At 46.3% G+C, this 18,676-nt stretch overlaps 1 protein-coding gene across 1 annotated transcript in view; it reads right to left on the bottom strand.

Annotated features, from left to right (window-relative positions):
• ITPR2 (inositol 1,4,5-trisphosphate receptor type 2) overlaps nt 1-18,676 on the bottom strand; it is a 318,547-nt gene that overhangs the window by 79,113 nt on the left and 220,758 nt on the right. The window contains exons 38-40 of the mRNA XM_088454805.1: nt 7,699-7,807; nt 6,387-6,574; nt 5,014-5,194 (exon numbers count right to left, since the gene is read on the bottom strand). Coding sequence (XP_088310931.1) covers nt 5,014-5,194; nt 6,387-6,574; nt 7,699-7,807 — 478 coding nt within the window. The remainder of the gene's footprint in view (nt 1-5,013; nt 5,195-6,386; nt 6,575-7,698; nt 7,808-18,676) is intronic.

Genomic DNA, 18,676 nt, shown 5'->3' with positions numbered 1-18,676 from the left:
GAGTAACGTCCGAACAATGAGCACATCCAACAACGGGAGAAACGTCAGTACAATAAGTACATCCAACAATGGAAGACACGTCAGTACAATGAGCACATCCAACAATGGGAGAAACGTCAGTACAATGAGCACATCCAACAACGGGAGAAACGTCAGTACAATGAGCACATCCAACAACGGGAGAATCGTCAGTACAATGAGCACATCCAACAACGGGAGAATCGTCAGTACAATGAGCACATCCAACAACGGGAGAATCGTCAGTACAATGAGTACATCCAACAACGGGAGAATCGTCAGTACAATGAGCACTTCCAACAACGGGAGAAACGTCAGTACAATGAGCACATCCAACAATGGGAGAAACGTCAGTACAATGTGCACATCCAACAATGGGAGAAACGTCAGAACAATGAGCACATCCAACAACGGGAGAAACGTCAGTACAATGAGCACATCCAACAACGGGAGAATCGTCAGTACAATGAGCACATCCAACAACGGGAGAAACGTCAGAACAATGAGCACATCCAACAACGGGAGACACGTCAGAACAATGAGCACATCCAACAACGGGAGACACGTCAGAACAATGAGCACATCCAACAACGGGAGACACGTCAGAACAATGAGCACATCCAACAATGGGAGAAACGCTAGTACAATGAGCACATCCAACAACGGGAGAAACGTCAGTACAATGAGCACATCCAACAACGGGAGAATCGTCAGTACAATGAGTACATCCAACAACAGGAGAAACGTCAGTACAATGAGCACATCCAACAACGGGAGAAACGTCAGACCAATGAGCACATCCAACAACAGGAGAAACTTCAGTACAATGAGCACATCCAACAACGGGAGAAACGCTAGTACAATGAGCACATCCAACAACAGGAGAAACGTCAGTACAATGAGCACATCCAACAACGGGAGAAACGTCAGTACAATGAGCACATCCAACAACGGGAGAAACGTCAGTACAATGAGCACATCCAACAACAGGAGAAACGTCAGTACAATGAGCACATCCAACAATGGGAGAAAAGTCAGTACAATGAGCACAACCAACAACAGGAGAAACGTCAGTACAATGAGCACATCCAACAACAGGAGAAACGTCAGTACAATGAGCACATCCAACAACGGGAGAAACGTCAGTACAATGAGCACATCCAACAACGGGAGAAACGTCAGTACAATGAGCACATCCAACAACGGGAGAATCGTCAGAACAATGAGCACATCCAACAACAGGAGAAACGTCAGTACAATGAGCACATCCAACAACAGGAGAAACGTCAGTACAATGAGCACATCCAACAATGGGAGAAAAGTCAGTACAATGAGCACATCCAACAATGGGAGACACGTTAGAACAATGAGCACATCCACCACAAACAAAACCCAAAACACAAATATAACATAATATCTTATAGCAGGAAGAAGTTCAGAGAAAGTTTCAATACGAGAAACTTTGATACAAAAGACATGTGCAAAAGCAGAAGAGATGTTCTATAACACATGCTACAATGGACATGGACTAGGAAACATATCAATTATGTTAATACCACAAGAACATACAGTACAAGTTACTGAAAATTTTGCATCATTAGTATATAGTATCAATTCATATAAAAAAAATAATAATAAAAAAAAACATTTAAAATAACCCAAAACTCCAAATCAAAAGACATTTTGACCACCTATGGCTTTGACTCTTTAGTGGACAGATGACAACGATACTATAATAGGGCCACCCAATAAAAATAAGTTTTAACTCTCTCATGTTGAATAGCATTTTCCAAACTCTAGCATTAGAACAACTAAAATGATGATATAAAACATGAGTTAGACAGAAGATTATCCTCCGTTACACTAGAGGCCATGAGAAACATGCTCTATCGGTTTCTTCATTGCAGCCTATTTAATGGCGAGGGCTCAACCCTGAAGGGCACTAAGCAAACGCCTCTTTCCTCCACTAGAATGGCGCAACACAGGATTTTACTTTATTTTATTAAGCTTCGTTGAACCCGTTAATACAAACTGGTATCTTTCTGTTTCCTGGAAGTATAACTTTCACTAATTTGCCTCCATTTTCTGTGTGTTATGATTTTGCAGTAATTAGCGTGCAAACTAATGATTTCCATATAATGAGTTCAAACAATACATGTAGAATAAATTGTGTCAACAATGTTACGGATGTACAGGTGCCAAAGAACAGGTTTAATTTACAGCAACGGAAATCATTAGAAGAGGATTTTATTACCTTGTTCTCAGTACTATGGCTTTAAAAATGATCTAGCACCATGAATTAAACTTATTAAAGGGACTGGAATCTCAGAACTGTTCTGTGGTTACCTGTGCCTGGTACAGGGGTATAGATTTACTGGACATAATCTTTCATTAAGTAAGGGTGTTGTGTCTGCCACCCCTACATGGTCTTTATAAGACATCTGCTGCTACTTTTTGGATCTGGCCACCCCCCCGAATCCAGCACATCCCGCCCAGAATATTGTATTATGGGAGAATCTAAATTTGTCCTTCTGTCTTTCTATACAAATCCACAGTTTACAAGCCAAGATCGTGAAATTTTACATACGAGCGTATTAAAACATGGCGGAGGCAAAAAATTTTTTTTAAATCGAAATGAATTACTGTTAATTTTTAATTCATTCAAAAAAACACAATTTTTGCATAGCATTCGCCCTCTACAGGTCAGGTCCGGAATTAGAAAAGGATTTAGCTTATCTACTATTTTTTTCTTTTCTATCTTCTCTACTATATAAATGCGAAAATTTGTCCTTCTATCTTTCTATACAAATCCACAGTTTACAAGCGAAGATCGAAACATTTGAAATCAAAATTAATTACTGTTAATTTTTAATGAATTAAAACCACAATTTTTGGTGGACGCTCATTGTGGATCCTCACGCATATGGGTAGGGCCTCGGGGCAAGCGTTTTGTGTTGTCATGATCTTAATGTTTATTATCGAAGAGAGCTTTAGCAGGCTTTCCCAGCATTCTCATCTCTCTGACTATACCAAATTACGCAACAACATTCACTTCTTTCTTCCAACTGTGTCAAAATTATGACTTTGCAAGGACCCTGCTGTACTGTGAGCTGCCAAAATATTACACATGGAATGCTTCTCCCAAAGTTTTTATGCGCAGAAAACAGGGAGTCGCTGTAGATGGTCACCCTGGTATCAGAGCAACAGAAGCTCTTGGCCGTGTTTACACTGTACATCCGATACATTTTGAATGCTTCTATCTCCGAAGTTTGCTTTACACTGTTACAGGTCCTACTTCCTTCCAGGACCTTAGGACTGTTGATGGGGAAGTTTGTCACACTTTTCGTGAACAAATGTGCTGCATGGTTTCTCTACAAGCAGATTTACTGGTCCATGCATTAAGCATTTAACATTTACGTTGGATAAATACAAAATAAATATACAAGGCTAGTTGCAATATGAGTTTATGATAACAAAATACCTTTATTTCAGCTATTTGCATGTGGTAGCAATGTCTTCTATATAATATTATTATTTAAAGCATATAACATAATTCATGTAACAAAATATTTTGCAATTGCTGAATATTTGCACCTGTTTATGAGCATTTCCCACCTCGTGTAGAAAAAATACTGCAGGAATAAATAGATACTGTACCACTACACCATATTTTACCTCTCAGCCTGTGGCTTCCTGCTGCCTCCATTCCCCTCCTCACATCATGTCACTGCCCCTGTCACATGCAGCCCTGTCCTCACTAACACATCACTCATCTCCTGATATACTCTGTGCTGCTGGGGACCCTGCTCCTCCCACTATATAACTATCAGTCTGTGGCTTCCTGCTGCCTCCATTCCCCTCCTCACATCATGTTACTGCACCTGTCACATGCAGCCCTGTCCTCACTAACATATCACCCATCTCCTGATATACTCTGTGCTGCTGGGGACTCTCCTCCTCCCACTACATAACCCTCTGCCTGTGACTTCCTGCTGCCTCCATTCCCCTCCTCACATCATGTCACTTCCCCTGTCACATGCAGCCCTGTCCTCAGTAACACATCACTCATCTCCTGATATACTCTGTGCTGCTGGGGGATCCGGCTCCTTCTACTATATAACACTCACTCTGTGGCTTCCTCTTGCCTCCATTCCCCTCCTCACATCATGTCGCTGGCCCTGTCACATGCAGCCCTGTCCTCACTAACACATCACTCATCTCCTGATATACTCTGTGCTGCTGTGGACCCTGCTCCTCCCACTATATAACTATCAGTCTGTGGCTTCCTGCTGCCTCCATTCCCCTCCTCACATTATGTCGCTGCCCCTGTCACATGTAGCCCAGCCTTCACTAACACATTACTCATCTCCTGATATACTCTGTGCTGCTGGAGACCCTGCTCCTCCCACTATATAACTCTCAGCCTGTGACTTCCTGCTGCCTCCATTCCCCTCCTCACATTATGTCGCTGCCCCTGTCACATGCAGCCCTGTCCTCACTAACACATCACTCATCTCCTGATATACTCTGTGCTGCTGGGGGACCCTGCTCCTCCCACTATATAACTCTCAGTATGTAGCTTCCTGCTGCCCCATTCCCCTCCTCACATCATGTCACTGCCCCCGTCACATGCAGCCCTGTCCTCACTAACACATCACTCATCTCCTGATATACTCTGTGCTGCTGGGGGACCCTGCTCCTCCCACTATATAACTCTCAGTCTGTGGCTTCCTGCTGCCTCCATTCCCCTCCTCACATCATGTCACTGCCCCCGTCACATGCAGCCCTGTCCTCACTAACACATCACTCATCCCTGATATACTCTGTGCTGCTGGGGGACCCTGCTCCTCCCACTATATAACTCTCAGTCTGCGGCTTCCTGCTGCTTTGAGTATTCCGACGATGTGATTGGCTACTTCCTGAATGAGCAGGAAATTAAGAGCGAATACATTACAGTGCTCCGGCCTGAGTCAAAACACACCCATAAGTTCCTACCTCTCCTTTTTGGCAAAGCTATGGATTCATAGTCATCGTCCTTTTTCTTGGTGCCCAAGTCTATCGTGTTCACCGTCACGGTGGCGCGTATCTCCTGCTGGGCAGCATTCATCCTGTCGTATAGAACTTTGAAAAACTTCTCTGACTTTTTCTGTTCATTCAGTTGATGGTAAAACGAGCTCTGCAGGAAGAGGCAGGAAAGTTATTTTGAAAGCTCCTCAGCTGTCTGATCTCTACAGGAAAAGGGGGCAGCTTTATAACAATGTGTGTGCCGATGGATGTACAGTAACACCACGCGCACTAATTAGCCTTGCTGCCTCTCAGAACTGGGGCCATGGGTTCAATTCCAACCAGGATCCTATCCCTATCCAAAATCACCATCACTTGGGGAGGACAGGCCCGTGTGGCTGGCGTTATAATATAATCTCTTGCCGATTACTACATCGCCCGCTGTGTGACTTCACCAACACGTTTTGCGGAACGCTGTCTGCAGAGCATCCTGCGGCCCTTTACTTCTTCAGCACACTCTGCGAATGATCAGTTAGATCTGTCATTAGACTGCTCGGAGACTGCAGGGTTTCACGTGATTTGGATATTCGCACAGCGGATTGTAGGCATGGAGTCTAGGACGGGGACATACAGCTGCATCAGACTATGGACTATGCTAATAAGACACCAACTGTATATCCCACGTGACCTCTCTGGGCAAGATTCGTAGATATACGCTATGCTGATGCTTTCGTAGTTGAGCGATTATCGGGCGTATGCGGCGCGGTTCATTACCGTAATCGCTCACAGCGAGTATTTTTTCGCACTTCAGGGAGCATTTGGGAGAGGGCTAAAAACGCAGGCATGTCGCAACAGTTTCGCGGGCGTCACATTTTGCGCCTGCGATCCCCTACGCAGTAAACACGCCTCTAGCGTCTCATTTCCTGCGCCCATTCTGCTTGACCATAGACTTAGTGAGAACTGGTAACATCCAATGATCTTCAAATGATTTGCAAAGATGGCGGTTAGCGTCACAATACATATCCCGGCGGCTGCGATATTTGCCTATTTTCGAACGGCAGCTGCGTACGGGATCGTACAACTGTGAACCAGGCCCTATATCTGAAAAGCGCTTCACTACTACTAATCAGGAATGATATCTGACGTGGATAATTCAATAAACTGTCCTACTAGCAGCTTCAGTGTATGCTGCATACATTATCGCCTATATAGAACATATCCACTTAATAGCAAATAACCTCTCACGGAACATAACTGCACCCGGCATATTAGGAACAGCGCAGCTCACTCTGGGAAACCATGACGGCGCTTAGCAAACTGCGCAGTCGTACTTTACTCGCCCACTCTAAGCGATAGGCCGTTACCTGTATCTGCGTATTTCCTCCCTCCAATAATGAGATTCCTAGCAGGATACCTTCGGAGAATATCCGGTCATTTTTGGTACTAACAATGACATCTATGACCAGTTCTGAGGCTCCTTCTTTATCCAGGAGACACTGGATCTCCGCCATGGATGCCCCAATCTTCTTGTCGCTGTCCGGGCCAGAGAAGGCTGGGGGAAGAGAACGAGGAATCAACCAGGAATCTCGCACATTGGTGAGGTCTCATTTCATTCTCCCAGATATTCACCTTTGCAAAGACTTTTAGCCAGACTATAGAAGCGCCGTTACTCCACCTGCTAGGACGCTAGTCTTCATTCTAGCACCCTGCACCTATCACAAACCATGCAGTTCCTCTATCCTCTATCTCTCTCTGCTCTGGTGCTTCTAGGACACTCAACTGATGCAACAGACTACTGAGATTCAGAAGTTCGTGTGCTAGAAGCACCCGTGCAGAGAGCGACACACCTGGCAGGATAGAGGAACTGCACGGGTTGAGATAGGTGCAGGGTGCTAGAATGAACACTAGGGCACTGATGTACCACCTGGATCTCTACCAAGGCAATGGCCCATGTATTAATGTCAAGCGAAATTGTGGCACGGTCTCCTTTCTGCTAGTTGGGAGGCTGACTTTCCAATACGACATGTAATCACCAAATGTTTCAGCCTCTTAATAACAAACTACAGTATTTATTCAAAGAATGTAGAATGCAGATTCTTAACCTGGGTGCCCGATCTATTGGTTGGTACATAGATGACTTGGCCAATATGACTGTATAATAGCAGTCAGTACCATAGCAATTATAGCTTAATAGAAAAGTTTATGCTCAGCAGTAATCAAAGTGAAATTAAATACATTACTAAGCCATTTCTTTTTTTCTTTTAAATATAAATGTTCTTTAATTTGAGACATAAGCCCAACTGTACATAGCATAGAGGATATATAGGTGAGATGGGCATTCTGCCTTATTTAGAGCTAGATGGAGCAACTCCGCACACTGGTAACTGGAGCTGCAGAGGGGGGTATCTGATAAATAACGGGCGCATTTAGAGGTGAGAGGCCACGTCTTCCGCTCAAAGTATACAGGGTAAAAATAAAGTTACGCAGTGTTTGTGCGCCAAGTAGGCGGTGTTTCCACGCCAGGCTGTAAATGAGCCCTGTGGGCATATTTTATTTCAAAATGAAAATTTCATAAAATCCAGGTGGATGTTGTGAACCACTTGTACAGGTAACATAAATAACATCAAACACCCCTCCCCACACACACAGACACCCCCCATGAATATAGGACTGTACCTCCAGACGTCCCGGGCTTGCTGTAGCTTACGGACAGGGGTCCGTTCAGAGAGGAGCCATAGTCACCCTTGAAGTAACGATTGAGTAGGATTTTGCGCAGTGTAACCCCCTGTGAGATGGGAAGATGTGCATTACATATATAGCTGAATTATCTTTTTATATAATGAATGAAGCTGATTATAATGTACATCATACTTATAGCTCAAAGTTTACAAAGTGTTTAATATAAGTAGGTAAACATTCAGGGGGAGGTCAACGAAAACAGTTTTGCGTGTAACTGTGTAATATATAAAGAATTACCCACAATGCTCCAATAAATCAGTGTCGCTATTACAGGCCTGGGCAAACATGTATACACACTGTGCCAGCCTCCTGTGCCCCCTACATACCACACTGTACCAGCCTCCTGTGCCCCCTACATACCACACTGTACCAGCCTCCTGTGCCCCCTACATACCACACTGTACCAGCCTCCTGTGCCCCCTACATACCACACTGTACCAGCCTCCTGTGCCCATTACATACCACACTGTACCAGCCTCCTGTGCCCCCTACATACCACACTGTACCAGCCTCCTGTGCCCCCTACATACCCCACTGTACCAGCCTCCTGTGCCCCCTACATACCACACTGTACCAGCCTCCTGTGCCCCCTACACACCACACTGTACTAGCCTCCTGTGCCCCCTACACACCACACTGTACTAGCCTCCTGTGCCCCCTACACACCACACTGTACTAGCCTCCTGTGCCCCCTACACACCACACTGTACCAGCCTCCTGTGCCCCCTACATACCACACTGTACTAGCCTCCTGTGCCCTCCCTCATACCACACTGTACTAGCCTCCTGTGCCCCCTACATACCACACTGTACTAGCCTCCTGTGCCCCCTACATACCACACTGTACCAGCATCCTGTGCCCCCTACATACCAGACTGTACCAGCCTCCTGTGCCCCCTACACACCACACTGTACTAGCCTCCTGTGCCCCCTACATACCACACTGTACCAGCCTCCTGTGTCCCCTACACACCACACTGTACTAGCCTCCTGTGCCCCCTACACACCACACTGTACCAGCCTCCTGTGCCCCCTACATACCACACTGTACCAGCCTCCTGTGCCCCCTACATACCACACTGTACCAGCCTCCTGTGCCCCCTACATACCACACTGTACTAGCCTCCTGTGCCCCCTACACACCACACTGTACTAGCCTCCTGTGCCCCCTACATACCACACTGTACCAGCCTCCTGTGTCCCCTACACACCACACTGTACCAGCCTCCTGTGCCACCTACACACCACACTGTACCAGCCTCCTGTGCCCCCTACATACCACACTGTACCAGCCTCCTGTGCCCCCTACATACCACACTGTACCAGCCTGTGCACCCCCACACACACCACACTGTACTAGCCTCCTGTGCCACCTACACACCACACTGTACCAGCCTCCTGTGCCCCCTACATACCACACTGTACCAGCCTCCTGTGCCCCCTACATACCACACTGTACCAGCCTGTGCACCCCCACATACCACTCCAATTTCCTCTTTTTTTGTTTTTATAGAAGGTGTGGACGGAGCATCCCCTGGGGCTCTATCTAGGCGGAGGGGGACCATAGTAAAATCGCCTTACAAGGTGGCGCTGCCGCTTTAAATAAAACGGTCGTACGTGTAAGATATTGGGAAACAATTAGTAGAAAGTCACAGAACTTCCCTGACAGCGCACCGGCACAAAGAGGCCGATATACTGAATGGGAAAATGTGAGGCCATGGAGACAGGAGCATCTGCGGCAGCCACATAACATTACCACTAGCCTAGCGCATCAGACAATGACATGAGAACTTCTCAAACATTTTATTTCGAGCCACATAAATGAGATCCTCAAACCCCGAACGCGGCGGAGACACAAGCCCAGACAATTAACCGTTTAATCACGCGGCTCTAGCCTGTGCCCGGGAATAACACGGCAGCAGCCAGGCGTCTGGTGCGGAGATGCGGAGTGCGGCTCGGATTTGTCTGCCTCTTCCCAAGGTCTGGCCTTTAAAGGATAATAAATGAAATCAGTTGCAGGGCGTGCATCTCTCCTGACCTGTGTGGGCTCACTCGGCAGCGTGCGGCATGTAAGACACAGGGTTACCATGGATACAGCACACGGGTTTAGGTGTAGGAGTCAGACGTTGTAAACATGACGGAAAATTTTGTCTCCCAGTCCAAAAGCAAACCCTCAGGCAGCCCCACCGCTCACGTGTAATCACACAGAGGCACACGTTTAGCTGCGGGATCCGTGTTACCATCATATATATAACGCTATATACACGTATATACAGTATAAAGCACACCCTCCAGCAGCCCCATCGCTCACGTGTAATCACACACAGGCACACGTTTAGCTGCGGGATCCGTGTTACCATCATATATATAACGCTATATACACGTATATACAGTATAAAGCACACCCTCAGGCAGCCCCACCGCTCACGTGTAATCACACAGAGGCACACGTTTAGCTGCGGGATCCGTGTTACCATCATATATATAACGCTATATACACGTATATACAGTATAAAGCACACCCTCCAGCAGCCCCACCGCTCACGTGTAATCACACAGAGGCACACGTTTAGCTGCGGGATCCGTGTTACCATCATATATATAACGCTATATACACGTATATACAGTATAAAGCACACCCTCAGGCAGCCCCACCGCTCACGTGTAATCACACAGAGGCACACGTTTAGCTGCGGGATCCGTGTTACCATCATATATATAACGCTATATACACGTATATACAGTATAAAGCACACCCTCCAGCAGCCCCAGCGCTCACGTGTAATCACACAGAGGCACACGTTTAGCTGCGGGATCCGTGTTACCATCATATATATAACGCTATATACACGTATATACAGTATAAAGCACACCCTCCAGCAGCCCCAGCGCTCACGTGTAATCACACAGAGGCACACGTTTAGCTGCGGGATCCGTGTTACCATCATATATATAACGCTATATACATGTATATACAGTATAAAGCACACCCTCAGGCAGCCCCACCGCTCACGTGTAATCACACAGAGGCACACGTTTAGCTGCGGGATCCGTGTTACCATCATATATATAACGCTATATACATGTATATACAGTATAAAGCACACCCTCAGGCAGCCCCACCGCTCACGTGTAATCACACAGAGGCACACGTTTAGCTGCGGGATCCATGTTACCATCATATATATAACGCTATATACACGTATATACAGTATAAAGCACACCCTCAGGCAGCCCCACCGCTCACGTGTAATCACACAGAGGCACACGTTTAGCTGCGGGATCCGTGTTACCATCATATATATAACGCTATATACATGTATATACAGTATAAAGCACACCCTCAGGCAGCCCCACCGCTCACGTGTAATCACACAGAGGCACACGTTTAGCTGCGGGATCCGTGTTACCATCATATATATAACGCTATATACACGTATATACAGTATAAAGCACACCCTCCAGCAGCCCCATCGCTCACGTGTAATCACACAGAGGCACACGTTTAGCTGCGGGATCCGTGTTACCATCATATATATAACGCTATATATACGTATATACAGTATAAAGCACACCCTCCAGCAGCCCCAGCGCTCACGTGTAATCACACACAGGCACACGTTTAGCTGCGGGATCCGTGTTACCATCATATATATAACGCTATATACACGTATATACAGTATAAAGCACACCCTCCAGCAGCCCCAGCGCTCACGTGTAATCACACACAGGCACACGTTTAGCTGCGGGATCCGTGTTACCATCATATATATAACGCTATATACATGTATATACAGTATAAAGCACACCCTCAGGCAGCCCCACCGCTCACGTGTAATCACACAGAGGCACACGTTTAGCTGCGGGATCCATGTTACCATCATATATATAACGCTATATACACGTATATACAGTATAAAGCACACCCTCCAGCAGCCCCAGCGCTCACGTGTAATCACACAGAGGCACACGTTTAGCTGCGGGATCCGTGTTACCATCATATATATAACGCTATATACACGTATATACAGTATAAAGCACACCCTCCAGCAGCCCCAGCGCTCACGTGTAATCACACACAGGCACACGTTTAGCTGCGGGATCCGTGTTACCATCATATATATAACGCTATATACACGTATATACAGTATAAAGCACACCCTCCAGCAGCCCCATCGCTCACGTGTAATCACACAGAGGCACACGTTTAGCTGCGGGATCCGTGTTACCATCATATATATAACGCTATATATACGTATATACAGTATAAAGCACACCCTCCAGCAGCCCCAGCGCTCACGTGTAATCACACACAGGCACACGTTTAGCTGCGGGATCCGTGTTACCATCATATATATAACGCTATATACACGTATATACAGTATAAAGCACACCCTCCAGCAGCCCCAGCGCTCACGTGTAATCACACACAGGCACACGTTTAGCTGCGGGATCCGTGTTACCATCATATATATAACGCTATATACACGTATATACAGTATAAAGCACACCCTCCAGCAGCCCCAGCGCTCACGTGTAATCACACACAGGCACACGTTTAGCTGCGGGATCCGTGTTACCATCATATATATAACGCTATATACACGTATATACAGTATAAAGCACACCCTCCAGCAGCCCCATCGCTCACGTGTAATCACACAGAGGCACACGTTTAGCTGCGGGATCCATGTTACCATCATATATATAACGCTATATACATGTATATACAGTATAAAGCACACCCTCAGGCAGCCCCATCGCTCACGTGTAATCACACAGAGGCACACGTTTAGCTGCGGGATCCGTGTTACCATCATATATATAACGCTATATACACGTATATACAGTATAAAGCACACCCTCCAGCAGCCCCAGCGCTCACGTGTAATCACACACAGGCACACGTTTAGCTGCGGGATCCTTGTTACCGTCCGCTACCATCATATATATAACGCTATATACACGTATATACAGTATAAAGCACACCCTCCAGCAGCCCCAGCTGCCCCAGCATTAAACAATTACAGCAGGTGCATTCAACATGCTGCCCACTACCTGCTGTGGAACTAGACATCCCAGCATGCCCTCCCTCAGTTTTGGCATGGACTAATTGCAAAACTGTGGCAGAGCATGCTGGTATATGTAGTTCCACAGCAGCCTGAGAGCCGCATGTTGAATACCCCTGAATTACAGACTTACACCTCTCCCTAATATCACACTGATTGGGCATGTCGTTGATTCCGCTCTGATTTGTATACAGGAGCCAGCGGCATTGGTCTGGAAACGCCAGGATTCAGGGAGACAGAGAGGTGATCTATTGAGGAAAGTACTTTTGGATCACTTTTTATTTCAAGTTCCTCTGCTAAATAAACAAAACAGACGCCTCCATTCCGAGGGGTGGACCAAGATGTACGACAATGCAGGTTATGTATTCACTAGGAAGCCGTAAAAACATAGAGGCAACCAACGCGGATAATGGTCGCCTCAGTGACATCACGAGACCTTACTAAACCAGTAAGTAATGTACGATCCAGGCCAGTCTATGGGAGAGATGATGTACCAACCAATCACCTTCTGACAGTTTCGAAACATCTATCCAAGGCTTAGTACATAGGGCCTGATTTAGAGCCGCTCGTAAGCGGCCGCTCGTTCGCTCCGAGCGATGTTTGCCCAACTGCGCATGCGTACGGATCGTTATACGCATGCGCGAACCAGTCAGTGCGGTCGAAATTCATGTGCTCGCAAAATAGCGAATGCCTGATAATTTGAGTGACAGAAAGAGGCGTATGTGGGTGGTAACAGGGGAAAGTGCTTGAAAACGGGGAGTGGAGATCCGATCGCAGGTGTGCTTAAAGGTCAAAACGGGCGTTTTATGGGTGTGCATAATTAATACAGCAGCGTCATTGTGCACGTCACTGGGTTATTTTAGTCAGAACTGCTCGCAAAATTGTGGTAGCAAAAACCAACCACAAGAATAGCGAGCAGCTCATACCCTGGTCGATGTACTCGATTAATCTAATAAATAGCGGACATGACGTAGGATGCGAGCGGCCAGGGGGCGTAGTTTCCCAAAAAACGACCGCAAGTTTTGTTCGCTCGTTCAGATCTAGAGGCGTGAACAGACCGCAAAGAGCGAACGGTTCATTTGAATAGCCACCCCTTTTTTTTGAACGAACGACCGCAAATAGCGACCGGCTCTGAATCAGGCCCATAGATCGCTTTATCGCTCTCCAAGGTTTGATTAATCTCCCCCTTATTCCTGAGAGTAAGGGGCGCTGAGACCTGACAGCCGCTATTAAAAAGTACTGCTGAAAACAAACGCAATAATTAGGTCTATTTCCAATATCACAATGGAAGAAGGAAACGCTACCATTAATAGCCTCTGCCGATTTTACCCAAAGTGCTTCATCATATAAAAAACTCCATAAAGTGTCGACTTTGGTAAAGTGCTACCTTGAAGGGAGAGAAAGAAAAAAAAAAAATCTCTGAATTTACAATTTACTAAAACAAGTGCTTCATTTTTCTGGGAAACATTATTCAATATATATATATATATAAAAAAAAAAATTGCTCTTAATGTCATCTTTTTGGATTGTGTGCCGGTGATTTAGAGCTTACAAATTGCACTTGGTTAACCCCTTCGCGGGCTCATCCGAGGCGATCCCATCACATTTCTGTAAGTGCAATCAGCCGTCCTCGTTAGGAGCTCACAATCACAAGGGAACCTGATGAATCTGGTCGCCGGTAACATTAAGGTGGCTTTGTAGTACAATCAGAGACAAGTGCGCGGATTTCTAATTGCGGCTACGGGAATATGTTCTCAAGAGGGCAAAATGAAGGGGCTATTGCTACTTAGAGAGGCTTTTCTTTTTTCTCAAAACATCTGCGCCCCTCTAATCAGCGGGGGAAAAACAGCAGCAGAGATCAAGAGGGACCCAGACTTTGCCAAAAGCGGTCTGTGCAATGGGAAACTTCACAGCGGTACCAACAACACTAGAGGGTAAATTTACTAAAGTGAGAGATGTTGCCCATAGCAACCAGAATCTAGCTATTATCTTCTAGAACAGTGGTCAGGGAACAGGGAACAGGGGTAAATTACCCCACATGGGGTAAAAATGAAATTCCTCGGGGTAATGGACGGACAGCCGGACATGCATATGAATCATTGTATAGTATAATATAGAATGATTCATATGCATGCCCGGCTGTGCCGCAGGGAGGCTCTAAGCCGGATGCCCGCTGAGATGTTATTACCAGACGGTGCCCGGCTCCTTCCCTGCAGCCCCCCTGTTAGCCGGAGGCTAGAGTTCTCTTTTGAACTCCAGCTTCCGGCTCTCTCCATGCGCACTATGGGAGAGAGGTGGTGACGTCTCTCCCATAGTTCCGAGGAGCAGCCGGGCGGACAGGACGGCGGCGGATGCAGGAGCGGGGATTAAGGTAAGTGTTTTTTTTTTGTAAAAGCGGCACTACAGGGGCATTATATGGGGGCACTACAGGGGCACTATATGGGGGGACTACTACAGGGGCATTATATGGGGGCACTACTACAGGGGCACTACTACAGGGGCATAACTATGGGGGCACTACTACAGGGACATAACTATGTAAATCAAGGGGGTAACATCGGCGTATCTAAATATATTCCTCGGGGTAATGGACGGACAGCCGGGCATGCATATGAATCATTCTAATATAGAAAGATTCATATGCATGCCCGGCTGAGATGTTATTACCAGACGGCGCCCGGCTCCTTCCCTGCAGCACCGCGTTAGCCGGAGGCTGGAGTTCTCTTCTGAACTCCAGCTTCCGGCTCTCTCCGTGCGCACTATGGGAGAGATGTCATGACGTCTCTCCCATAGTTCCGAGGAGCAGCCGGGCGGAGAGGACGGCGGCGGATGCAGGAGCGGGAATTAGGATAAGTGTTTTTTTTTTAAAAAGCGGCACTACAGGGGCACTATATGGGGGCACTGCTACAGGGGCATTATATGGGGGCACTACTACAGGGGCATAACTATGGGGGCACTACTATATTATTTCTTTCCTTTCAAATCAAGGGGGTAACATCGGCATATCTAAATATATTTGGGGTAAAATGTAAAAAAAAGTTCCCTGACCCCTGTTCTAGAAGGTGCTAGTTAAATGTTAAGTAGAATCGGATTGGTTGCTATGGGCAACATCTGCACTTCTAAAACCTGTCACTTTAGTAAATATACCCCTAGGTGTGCCACTGTTGTTATGTATAGTGAGACTGAGTATTCACTGTGCTGTCATTACAAAGATCTGCATCCCAAAACTTCTAGATGACTGAGCAAGTTGGCCAAAGGGAACTGCTCTCAGAATTTAAATGATTCGACCAATCAAGGCTGGAATCAGAAGTTTGGTAGCGAAAGATTCCGCACGTGCTGTAAAGCGAGTTGGCGTATCGCAAAGTCATTTGCGTGTATTAGAGGATGCAGAACTCAGACACCTGCATTCAGAGCTGGCCTCATCACCAGAACGCAAAAACACCAGCCCTATCTTTGGCGCAAGAAATCCGCCAGGAGTCAGACTGATCTCTGCATACCTTCACCTCTGAATAGGCCCGCCATTCCGCCGACTAACCTACGAAGAACTTTCCTACGCGCGAGAACACCATGTTGCCACACGGTTACAACTACTCTGTTGCAAGTAGAGATCTGACTGAGATGCGTACGACTGTGAACTGCCCTTAATTGCGCTAAGAAGCGTATGCCCAGTCCCTACCCGTGCGCAACTGGTTATCACCCTAAGCCTTCTTATAAGCCGAAAGTAGTCTCCTGCATTCACATTGACCAGCACAGTGTGACCCCGGCCTTGGTCCGTCAACAACAGACGACAACTTTGTGCTTTGGGCAGAACTTTGAGGACGTAAGTTGCATGAACAATTGAGAAGCTCTTGGTCCTCTAAGAGGCTGAGAAACTCGGCTGGCCGACCTATAAGTAGTCTATTGCCAGTCGGGTTACTTCTATCATCATTCATAAAGGGGGGTAATCCACTAGACGATAAAGTTGAACGATTGAACGAGAATGATAAAATCATTCGATAATCGTTCAAACATCGTTTGCAAATCGTGCAGTAATTGTTTCTAACGATGTACGATGCGCGCTCCCACTGGTCGTTTGATCGTCTCCTCCATCGACTGAACATGCAGGTCAATTTCACTTGATTGCTTACACATCGTTTACACATCGTTTTCACATTGCTCACGCTGAACGATCAAACGATGAACCACTATCTGCCCACTATACCTGAAAGCTCTCAATCAGATTAAAACAACATAGTTTATCGTTAGATCTTTTGCAAATTGTTCAGAGTGGAAGATCAAATTTCAAGGGAAACTTCAAGGGAAAATCGTTAAGAGGTTGGACAGGGATAAAATCGTCTAGTGGATGCCCCCCATTAGGCTTAGAGTAGGGCTGAGCAGCCTGTCCTCAAAAATGCCAACATGAGTGCAATATGGGGGGGCATGGCATTATGGGGTGGTCTCAGCGATCACCTGCTCATCTCTTTATACATTCACCATATTCTACTAGTATCCAGGGATGCCGGGTATGGTAGGAGTATACAGAACCTTTAGGAGGCAGCGTTGGGACGTCCCCTAAGGCTTCCAGTGCCCCAGATAACAACAAACAGCATTTTTATACTTCTGTTTAACCCTCTTCTTTAAAACCAGGGGGGCGCCCTCCATTTACACGGTTGCTCTCGGTTACGTCAGTTGTATGATGCTTTTAGAGCTGGTTTGTTTCCCTCTTACCCTTTACTGGGGAAGTTCTCAGCAGTACGGAGGGAGAGCAGCTACAAGCAAGCTTTACAATTTTAGGTGCCTGCACTCCTGGATCCCCCCCACTATACCCCAACATTCACAGTGTCCCCCAACTTAATGAAAAAGATTTCTCGTAAATATAAAAAGCCTCTTTCTTTTAATACCATAGACAATGCCACGAATACACAGCATGTGCTAGAGTCACACATCTCAATGTACAGCCCTCGCTATACCAGTACATTGCGAGTAAGTAGTAGCGCATATTCTGCACAGCATCCGATGCCCTGATCTGGCAGATATAGGAAAGCTTGCGTTGTGTTCAAGCTGCTCCGGCAAGGATTGCGCATAGCTAGCTCTCCGCGCACTGATGGGAGGAGCTTGTGATAAGAGAGGCGGAGACCACACCTGTCAATCACCCAGAGGAATTATGTTGCCCAATGTAGGTCTGCCCTATACTGATGTGTGTGTATATAAGACTGGCTCATCTCTACTCACTCATTATCACTATAGCGGATCTCGGCCTTAGATGGTCGGAGACAGATTGAGACGTTTCTCCTAGCAACCAATCAGGTTCTAGCTATCATTTCATGGAAAGTACTAGATCAGGGGGCAAAAGGGGCACTAACAGTCCAGGTTTTAAGGATAGCCATACTTGAGCACAGGTGTCTTAATTAGTACCTCAGTTATTTTGATTTAACCATCTGTGCTGAAGCATGGATATTACGAAAACCTGGACTGTTAGTGGCCTTCAGGACTGAGGTTGGGAAACACTGTACTAGATGAATGATAGCTAGGTTTTATACATCTCCCCTTAGATGTGATAACATAAGACTGAGATGAGAGCTAGGGTACAGGGCTGGGGAGTCACCTCGAGGCTAGGGTGAGATGTCAGAGGCACTAGGTTATGGAGTAGGTGTATTAGGGACAGGATTAGCACTCACATGGGTCTATGTACTAAGCCTTAGATGGGAGATAAAGAATTGAACCCTATGGGGTCTATTGAATAAGCCTTGGATGGAGATAAAGTCGACAGAGGTAAAGTACCAGCCAATCAGCTCCTAACTGCCATGATACATGTATTTGAAAAATGACAGCTAGGAGCTGTTTGATTGGTACTTTATCCCTGTCGA

Source organism: Taudactylus pleione, unplaced genomic scaffold, assembly GCF_031769625.1.
Source record: "Taudactylus pleione unplaced genomic scaffold, aTauple2 ptg000634l, whole genome shotgun sequence".
Taxonomy (NCBI): Eukaryota; Metazoa; Chordata; class Amphibia; order Anura; family Myobatrachidae; genus Taudactylus; species Taudactylus pleione.
Note: the sequence above shows the minus strand (reverse complement) of the source record. Positions and strands in the feature narration are given on the sequence as shown.